Genomic DNA, 9,385 nt, shown 5'->3' with positions numbered 1-9,385 from the left:
CCATGGGTTTCTCTATAAGTTCAATACAGGCTTGTAAATCAAGACCGAAATCGATAAAAGTCCACTGAATTCCTTCGCGTTCATACTCCTCCTGTTCCAACACAAACATGTGGTGGTTAAAGAACTGTTGTAGTTTCTCATTTACAAAGTTGATCCACAGTTGTTCGAATGAATTAAACTGAAAAAAAACGGACTTGTGAACAGACCTCGATGTCAAAATTAAATTTATGTGTATTGAAATATTTGTAACTTCATTTGGTGATGCTTACACCCAATCTGGAAATGATTGACAAACTGCCAAGGGAAAAGTTTTCATCAAGAAATTTATTGCATTGTCCCAGAAATATTGTTTGTCTCTTATATTTAGGACTTAAAAGTTTTTCAACACTTTTTTTGAACAAAATGAGAAATTCAAATTAACTTACATCGAAAATTTCGAATCCAGCAATATCCAAAACTCCAATGAAGTAATCACGTGAGGTACCTTTCTGATCCAGAGTCTTATTACATTTGTTGACAAGCCATTTGAAAATCCTGGCATAGAGTCCCTTTGCCATTGCACCAACAGCCCAAGTTACCTGTTCCACATTCTGTCCCTTACTGACCCATTCCGTGCCAACTTTGACACGTGGCTTAGTGAGGGCTTTCAGGAATTCTTCTGTGTCACTTCCAAACATGCTAGCAGCTTTCTCAGCTTCGTCAGTGCCATCTGGTTCTGCTTGCTCTTCACGTGGCCGTTGTTTGAATTTCATGCAACCCATGTGCATGATGGCTGAAACCAGACGGTAGCAGTTCATTTTCTCTTCCGGTGTGAAATTGAGGATATCAAAGGCTTCATCTGTCAGCTGGTGCTCTTCTTTATCATTAATACCATCGATGGTTAATTCAGCTTGTGCCACAAAGTAGTAAGCTTTAAGCGGCAGATCCAGCTGAAGATCTTTCTTGAGAGTTGGATTAAAATCGGAAAAGATCTGATAGAAAATATGATAGCATCGCTCTCCAGGAGCTTGACGAATCACACGAGATTTCTCCAGCAAATCTGAAATGCTCATATGCAAATTATTAGGTTTTTGCCTGATGGAGCAAATTCAGAAACTTAGAGCACTGGTCATCTACCCATACTTGATACTAGTTTTAAATTGTATGAACAGATAATAAAACCTTTTTCATTGTGTGTGAATAAACTTACAATGCTCAATATCACAAGAAGCAACTTTTCCTTGTTTTGAAAAATGAATACGAATGAATTTGCCAAATCGCGATGAGTTATTGTTACGTACAGTCTTTGCATTACCAAACGCTTCCAAAACTGGATTTGTCTGCACGATCTGATCTTCCAGAGTGACTTTTTTCTCACCCTGGTTTTTATTCTGTGATGCACCAACCACTGCGAAATATGCAATAACCTGAAAATGTACGAAGCCAATTCTGTAATTGTTTCCGAATATTTGAAATTTAATATTGCTTTAAATATTAATCAAGTAGTCAAAGACTTTTTTTTGTTTCTGTCATTGTTCAGTGGAAGCAGTAATAATTTACATAATTGCTTTGAGAAAATTTTCTTTCAAATTTTAGACAGTAGTAGGGTAGTATGGTCTGAGCATCTGAGCAGTTACGGATTTGATAAATAATCCCAGCTCATGATTAGAACTTGTTGTTCAGTGAAAGTGGTGATAATGAGCACAATTTATGAAATTCTGTTTCCATTCTAGTTTGATAACAATTGCAGCTTGTTACTTTTTTGGTATTTTCCGTTTTGCCAGCACCAGATTCGCCAGTAATTAGCATTGACTGATTCTCGTGATCCACAAGCATGTTTCGGTATGCTTCATCTGACACAGCAAACAAATGTGGTGGCATTTCCGTTCGTCTTTTTCCCATGTACATTTTTGCAACCGAATCAGTGTAAATTGGAAGACGCTTGTAAGGATTGATCACGACGCAAAATAAACCAGAATAAGTCTGAAATTTTGGCATTCCCATCCAGTGCTTAATGCAAAGCAGTTAAAGGAGGGAAGGTATGTATGTTTAAAAATGGATCATTGAATGGTTTTTTAGTAAACTATATTATCAGAAGAAATCTCACATAGATAAGCATTGAGGAATATCGTGCTCGAAGGTTGTACAATACAGATGCGTCATTCAGAAATGTCAAATTTGACATGTCCTCTGTTTTTTCGAATTTTGGCGGATTCATTTCTTGCAGCATATCCTTCTTTATTGTTACCTAAAACACATTTCATAGGGAATGTTTAGCAATATTTCGTATTTAAGTAACTGCTGTCTGAAAACAGTGGTACCCTTCCTCTGCCACTTTTCGCGTGTATTTATTCATGTAAACAGACCTCATTACCACGAGCAGAAACCACGGTGACATTGTCGCCCTTCGTACTTGTTATTTCGGCAGCAATATATCCTTCTTCAGCATCTGGGATCCAGCAATTCTTTTTCGAATCAAATGGTCGTGACTGTTCCTTCAAACAATGATCATTTTTGCTTAATAAAAAAACGAAAAATTTTCGAATCCTTTTTTTCTGATTATCATTTTCAATCATTTCTACTTTTCGAAATACATTTTTCGATCTGCTAATTTCTGATTTTCCAAGTGTCACATAATATTAAATAGGTAATCAAGCTCAGGAGTTCCACATTATAGCAATAAATGAGCGGATAATCCAAACGTAGGAATAATTGCAGGCCGAAGTTCATTTTAGAAAATGTGCTCAAACTTCGAGAAAAAAGTATTCATAATCAAATTGCAGGAAAAATTTGGTACTTACAGCAGCCATCTGCTCGCGAGTCTGTCGCAAGTACTGCCAGCCTGGATCTTTTTCATTTTCACTTTCGATTTTAGACATGCCGAAAGAATCGTCTGCTTCAAATAAATGCTCAGTTTCAATAAATTTAGGCTTTATGTTATTTTGTTTTTTTCCGCAGAAAAGTGAGAAACCGAATAAAAAACACTATGGAGCATGAGCACAGAAAACTTAACAAATTTGAATCATAATAAAACATTTCACAACGGATTACTCCTTAACAGGAGCACAAAAATAAAATTTACAAGTACTTCTCGGATTACAACGTAGTTCAAGCAGACACAATGATATCTTTTGCAATGGAAGTCTTCAGGAGTGTCCAGGAAAAAGTTTTTCTGCTGCTGCTTGGAAAAATCCATGGCTTTGAAGATAAGAGTAAGCACATATGAAGTTATATTTGAAAATTTGATTATAATCGCACCTACATTAATAGAAAGAAATATCAAGATCTGGAAAAGTTCAAAACTTATTTCATACAAATCAAGAAAATTGATTGAGATATAGGATAAATATGAGGTCATTATGGTGATTACATAAGGAGAAAATTAACTGCCGGTGAGTACACTCCATAATCATTTACCATAATGGTGCTTTATATACAAAATTAACCAACAACTACCTTGATTTCTCGAACTCATTTTATCAGATACTAAAACACCACAAACCTTTTATTTCAAGGTGCGTCCTACTTTTAATCTATTTTGTAAACTCGCCTTCTTTTAAAACACGACACATTAAATATAGTGCACGATTTTGTAGAGAAAAGAAGGCTTAAATTAATAGATCAATGTAAGAAAAAAGATTTAACTACACATGACGTTTGTTACCAACACCGTGGAGCTGTAGTGATGTGGAATGTGATAATAAGGCAACTTGCCATCCTCTTGAACCAAGCGTTTAGCAATGACTGAGGTTCTAGGAAATAATAATGAATTTTTGAAGGGTTAATGCAATAAAGCATGAAGAGGAAAGGAGGAGTGATAGGAAGGGTAGTTTTACAGGTTTGTTTTAGTGTTAGCTGCACAAAACTCGATATGTATGCCATGGAGTGAAGAAACCTTAAAATAGCCGACTGAAAAGCTCGAGAAAGAGAGTCGGAATCCACTCGGTCTGTATTCTCTTGACATTTTCAACAGTTTTCGGCAGTAGTAATAGCATCAGCAGCAACAACAGCAGCAGCAGAACTGGATAGGTAAGCATTACTTTAAGAATTCTTTACAACGTATTCATCTAAACTTCCCCAGCTTGTTAGCTAAGATGTGTTAACAGCAGGGAGTGAAGAGCAAACGGAAGATTGAGGAAGAAGTTGCAGAAGTACCCTAAAGGTGGGATAGAGGAAAAGAAGAAGGGACAAGAGTTCTCGATATGTTGACATGAACAACTGCCACAACACAAACACTCGGCCACAGCTTTGAGCTCCTGAATTCAAAAACTGATTTTTTACCAACACATCTTCCAGAAACATACACCGAAAGCTTTAACAACAATGCAATACGAAATGAATTCCACATTTAACTTGCATGAAACAACGTTAAAAAATCGGTACACCTTTGCACTGGAAAAAAAATTCAGTTGTTCCTTGATTCGTTTTCTGTATCTCCAAATAGCACTTCTCGATTCCTCAGTATTGTGAACGACAATATTCATCTATGCGCACTTGTTTTGCTTTCAGCGAAAACTGCGGGGAATTTTTTCTTTCTCTCGTTCTTTTCTGGTCTGAGGTAACAGACTACTATGAACTGTTAGCAAATTAAATAGAACCACTTATTGGCATCCTGAAACTTTACCCCTTTCCCGTTTCCCATGCATGCTCGTATCCGGCAGTTACATGTCTTCAACGGTGACTACTTGTGGAGAATGATCAGGTAGAATTATTTTTTTTAATAATATTGCTGGCATGTGATGTTACTTTGTAATTAAAATTCTTGCTTCTTAAAACGTCATAATTATGGAAATTCAAATTGACTGATATTAATCTTACAAAAGTAATCCATTGTTTTTCCAAGCTCTCTATTTTTTTGAACGATGAAAATATTCATATACAACATAATGCACAATTCATCATTCACCAGTCATCTTAAATTCCCAAATACCGTTACACAGGCATAGGATTTCAGATCATGGCGGTAGCAATTATTCAGAAGATTTACTTGAAGTGAGTAAGAGCCCGGACCCAAGCGCAAAATTCATGCACCCATATCACTGATAGTAACCGCGATTAGTGGCCATTTGAGGGATTCGATCCCACTCTTCAAATACACCCCCCGCACTCCTCGCGTCGAGTAACTTCCTGATGCTTGACCTCGTCTATATCCTATAACAATCATCATCCAGCTCTCTCAAGCACCATTTCGCTAATACCACCTGTCTGTTACCTCTCCATAAGTCGTGCTCCTTGTCATCTTCTTTGTTTGCCCGGCATCATGTCGGAAGTGGACCTGGTTCTGGTTCGTGGTACTGCTGGAACTTATATATGTTAAACGTTGATGGGGTTTGCGTGTTGTTGTGAAGGAGAAGGAAGGAGGAGGTTTCATGGCTGACATATACCTTTAATTTAACTAATGAGACAAGTCTTCCCTAAAGATTGTCCAAAATTTATTTGTTGTCTGCAGGATTTATTTTTTTTCTCTTGGAATTTGCACATAGATCTTGACGTAAATGAGCGAACTTTTGACACCGATTATTTTACTTTTGCTGTGCTACTATAGGTAATCTTCGTGGTTGTTGTTTTACTAGTAATACTGATATTCTGCTAATGACATTGTTGGATTAGAGCAGTAAGCTGACTTCGCTTACCGACATTCCGGACGTAAACAACATGAATCTTCATCCAAAATTGTTAATAACGACCTATGTTAATATTATAGCTTTGTTAGTTGTAATAGTAGTTTGTAACGTAAATTTTGAGATTTCAGGCCTCTGGACAAGTAGAGTTCTCTTCCCATCCATCTTTATGAACGGTAATGTATTTGTTCTTTTGACATTTGCAAATAGGCTTTGATGAGATAGTTTAAACGTCGAAAATCTCTTCGAGAAAGCCGTTTATCAATACGTACAGCACAAAGTTGAGTAGCCATCGCGAGATATGCTTTTTTGGATCGAATAACTGGATAAATCTTTGAGGTTAATGTGTGAGGCACTTTAAAATTGTGTTTAAAGTGTTGGTTTTAGATTGGAAAGCAGACCTCTGGAATTGTAAAAAAAATGTATGTATATATCGAAATATTTATAGCATATTCGTTTGACGGCGCTGTGATTGTCAGTTTGCTTTTAATTTGCACTTGCGCTTATCTGAAAAGAGTGCCCCGCATTAATTCGTGGTTCCTTAGTGAGAAGAAAGGATTCTTTGGTATATTTTATAAAGTAAGTGCTCCTTGATTTTACTCATTCCTTTTTAGAGTAATGTCTATTTTTTTGCTTCATTTTAGATTATGTGGGTCATTTAATAGATCGTCTAGTCTTTTAATAGACTGTTAACTTGAAGGGTGAATTTTTTCATCATTGTTGATTGCCATGAAAAGTTACTCCTTGTTCTGAAATTCCGTAGTTTTCCGCAACAATTTTTTATGAAATTTTAAATGAGGTATTGTTACCCAATAGATTAACAAATTATAGTGTAGGCTTGGACAAATATTGGTTGATGCACCTCATTCCAGAAACACTTGCAGGCAGCAGTTATCGGAATTCGTTTGCACTTCATAGTTTCTCTTACATGTTTGTTCTGTGCTGGATATATTTTGTTTGCCAGATAACGCTAAATTTTGTCCGAGCAACGCTTCTCAAGATCTTCGGAAAGGTTTGTTAATAAAGTTATTTTAATAAACACATTATGTTAATAGTTTTTTGAACAAAAATAGATAAAAGCTCCAGTATGGTCATTCCACAGTTTTGTTCAAAGCAATATCGAGAAAGTAAAACATTTCTGTTTACGCTCTTTGATGACTTTACTGGTCTTCCATGACAGAAAAGTATTTTCCAAAAATATTATGTCAAACAATTGAATATAGAAGAAGATTTATGTTACTTCTTTTGTGTAAAGATCTGTTTTAAGCAGTGTGTTCATAATCGCATCAACTATTTTTGAATGTCCTTTCTGATATTTCCTGCTGTACTCAAGGAAAAATTTTCAGTGCTGATGCAGAACCATAGGGGATTATGAGGTGATATAGTTATCTATATGGTGGTCAGTTGTTGTGGGATAAATTGTAAACATTTCCCGCAACTTTGAGATGACGCGTAATGATGACTGTCAAATGAGCTGAAAAAAAAGTGTATTTTAATAATGTCACACTTTGGGTCTTGAAGTAATTGAGTGATTTAGAAATACACAGATGAGGAAAATTTCTTATGCATGAACATCTTAAGATTTCCATGGCAGATGTTTTGACTTAAGATAACTGTTTATTTGAAGTTAGCAGTTGAAGTTCTAGAGATTAATGGCATTTATTTAATTCACGATTCAATTTATGTGCACATCGACTAAGTGATGTTAAACGCAGAGTGTTATTGTTGTGACAATAATTTTTATTCAGATATCTCTCCTTCAGTGCCAGATTTCCAAAGTGCCTTCTCTATAATCGTTATTTGTGACTGTTTGACGTACTGGATCATTTCAAGTTTTGTAAAATGTATTTTTTGTGTGATAACGATTCTTAACATAGTATGTGTACAGTTTAAGGATATTGGCAATTGTAAAGTGGTAAAAACGAATAAAAATTTATGAATAAAAAATGAAATCAAATAAAATGACTAGTTGGGCACTTCCTGATTCAGTAGATTATGCGGAAATGTACTTGGGCCGCTGTCGTGGTAATAAGATGGGATATGAGTGAAATTCGTTTTTCAGTACTGAAAGAAGTTCCGAAGAAATTTACACTTCGTCAAACTGATGGTAAAAATAATGGATGTTAGACAAAGATGGAAAAGTCAGTAATTTATTCTGGCTTATCAGTCAGAAGGTTGCATGTGCAGAGTTCGATGCTTACGAGGAATTGAATGCACTGAGATGTTGAAGGTTCTCATTCTCTTTTCTAGGATTGTAGGTAGTTCTATATTTTGTTTCAAAATGCCGACTTTAAATTGTTGGATTAGTATAATAGTGATTTTGGTATATTTTGCCTGCGAAATGTATAGAGATTTAATAATATGGGTGGATATTTGAGTTGGAGGTAATAGAACAGTCGAAAGTTCATTTGTCGATTTTATGTGAAAGTAATTTCTATTTTGAAGGGCGCTTTCCGCATCGTACTTTCTTTTCATGCATGACTATAAACCCGGAATCTTTCCTGAATCTCTCTTAAAACTGGATGATATTTTTCAAGAAACTTGTCTGTTCCAAATCTGGAATAATCCTTTAGAAAATTCCGGGACTCCCAAGATGGCTGTCTGAAAACCCATTAATAAAGATTGACACTAAATTGCATTTATAAAATCAAGAGTATTTGGTAATACTTTCTCCGTAGTGACAAGTTTCACTGATTAACTAATAGGAGATACCCATTTAAAAGACGAAATCGGAACGGTGCAATACTGTCGTGAGAAGGATTCCTCGTCGGTATCCATTAATGGAATTCAGGGCAATAAAAGATGCTGTATGAAGGATCCGGGTCATCCAGTTGTCTTCCGATCTCCACTACCAACCTATCTTCTCAATCCATGACGACGTGTTTTGTTCCGCCCCAATACCCCACATAACGTCTTATCACTTCTGATTGTTGGATGTCCATCTACCTAAAACTTTTCCAATCATTGCATACCGGCGAGTTGTGTCATGCTAGCAATTATTTTTGCATGTTTGCTGCAATTGGCCAATGGTCAATATTCAGGCATAACCGAGTCGTCGTCTGTCGATGTAACAGCATTAGAAGTAAGCTACGGAGGGAATGAATCAAACGGTGACTATACAAAACCAACAGTTCCTGTAGCTCCACCACGTGTCCCAATAAGAGATGAGCCATCACTCGGGTATCGGCCACCGCCACCACCGATAAGACGAGATGCCAAAAGTTCTGGGGAATGTTCCTTCGGTACGTTTGTTCCAATAAGACTGAGATGGCAACCCGTTTATTACCCATTCTTTAAATATTTTATCAGTAGCAAATGAAATTAAGCTAAAGATTTTCAGGAATATCTTGCATGGAATGGTATACTCCTATCGGGGGAAAATCTTATTTTTTATTATTGTAACTTTACAACGTTGACAGTAACCTTTATTAGTGTATTATATGATATGGTACAATATCTTACTGAAACAATACAATAATAGGGAGGAAATGAACAATACATAATAACTATTAAAGAATACCGAATAGTCTTTCGCTTGTACTATTGAACTGTCTTATTACTGCTTCTCTGTCAATTGAGTGTCTGACTGTATGTCGTCTTGAGTGTTTAGCGTGAGCTGTCCAACTGAATGATTTAAGTAAGCTGTGGGATTGAGTAACTGCTTGAGCTTTTTGATTTGGTAACTGACCATCAGGATGACTGACCCTAGCTCATTATATAGTAGATGTGGTTTAACATTCCAGAAACATTGGTTCAACTATTAAACTAGAGGTTCTTTACAGGAT

At 36.1% G+C, this 9,385-nt stretch overlaps 4 protein-coding genes across 4 annotated transcripts in view; 2 read left to right on the top strand and 2 right to left on the bottom strand.

Moving 5' to 3' along the window:
* The window catches only part of LOAG_17800 (myosing heavy chain), a gene marked incomplete at both ends in the record, with an annotated part of 8,829 nt that extends 5,971 nt beyond the window's left edge, over positions 1–2,858 (bottom strand). The window contains 7 exons of the mRNA XM_020450464.1: positions 28–178; positions 426–1,039; positions 1,190–1,406; positions 1,738–1,962; positions 2,087–2,227; positions 2,346–2,474; positions 2,781–2,858. Coding sequence (XP_020305853.1) covers positions 28–178; positions 426–1,039; positions 1,190–1,406; positions 1,738–1,962; positions 2,087–2,227; positions 2,346–2,474; positions 2,781–2,858 — 1,555 coding nt within the window. The remainder of the gene's footprint in view (positions 1–27; positions 179–425; positions 1,040–1,189; positions 1,407–1,737; positions 1,963–2,086; positions 2,228–2,345; positions 2,475–2,780) is intronic.
* A 1,087-nt stretch (positions 2,859–3,945) lies between these two features.
* Positions 3,946–5,350, bottom strand: LOAG_09959 (hypothetical protein; the record flags this gene model as incomplete). Its single annotated transcript, XM_003145486.1, has 4 exons — positions 3,946–4,000; positions 4,604–4,648; positions 5,078–5,130; positions 5,192–5,350. 4 exons carry the CDS (start codon positions 5,348–5,350, stop codon positions 3,946–3,948), a joined length of 312 nt encoding a protein of 103 aa, XP_003145534.1.
* A 152-nt stretch (positions 5,351–5,502) lies between these two features.
* On the top strand, positions 5,503–6,188 carry LOAG_09958 (hypothetical protein; the record flags this gene model as incomplete). The annotated part of the gene is made up of 2 exons (XM_003145485.1): positions 5,503–5,551; positions 6,049–6,188. Coding segments are annotated over 2 exons (189 nt in total), but the record flags the coding sequence as incomplete, so codon positions are not given.
* A 2,398-nt stretch (positions 6,189–8,586) lies between these two features.
* The window catches only part of LOAG_17799 (hypothetical protein), a gene marked incomplete at its 5' end in the record, with an annotated part of 4,306 nt that continues 3,507 nt past the window's right edge, over positions 8,587–9,385 (top strand). Inside the window, one exon of the mRNA XM_020450463.1 lies at positions 8,587–8,842. Coding sequence (XP_020305852.1) covers positions 8,587–8,842 — 256 coding nt within the window. The remainder of the gene's footprint in view (positions 8,843–9,385) is intronic.

The sequence above is a fragment of the Loa loa genome (genome assembly GCF_000183805.2).
Source record: "Loa loa unplaced genomic scaffold supercont3.130, whole genome shotgun sequence".
Lineage (NCBI taxonomy): Eukaryota > Metazoa > Nematoda > Chromadorea > Rhabditida > Onchocercidae > Loa > Loa loa.
The sequence above is the reverse complement of the archived record's forward strand: the minus strand, read 5'-3'. Positions and strand labels throughout refer to the sequence as shown.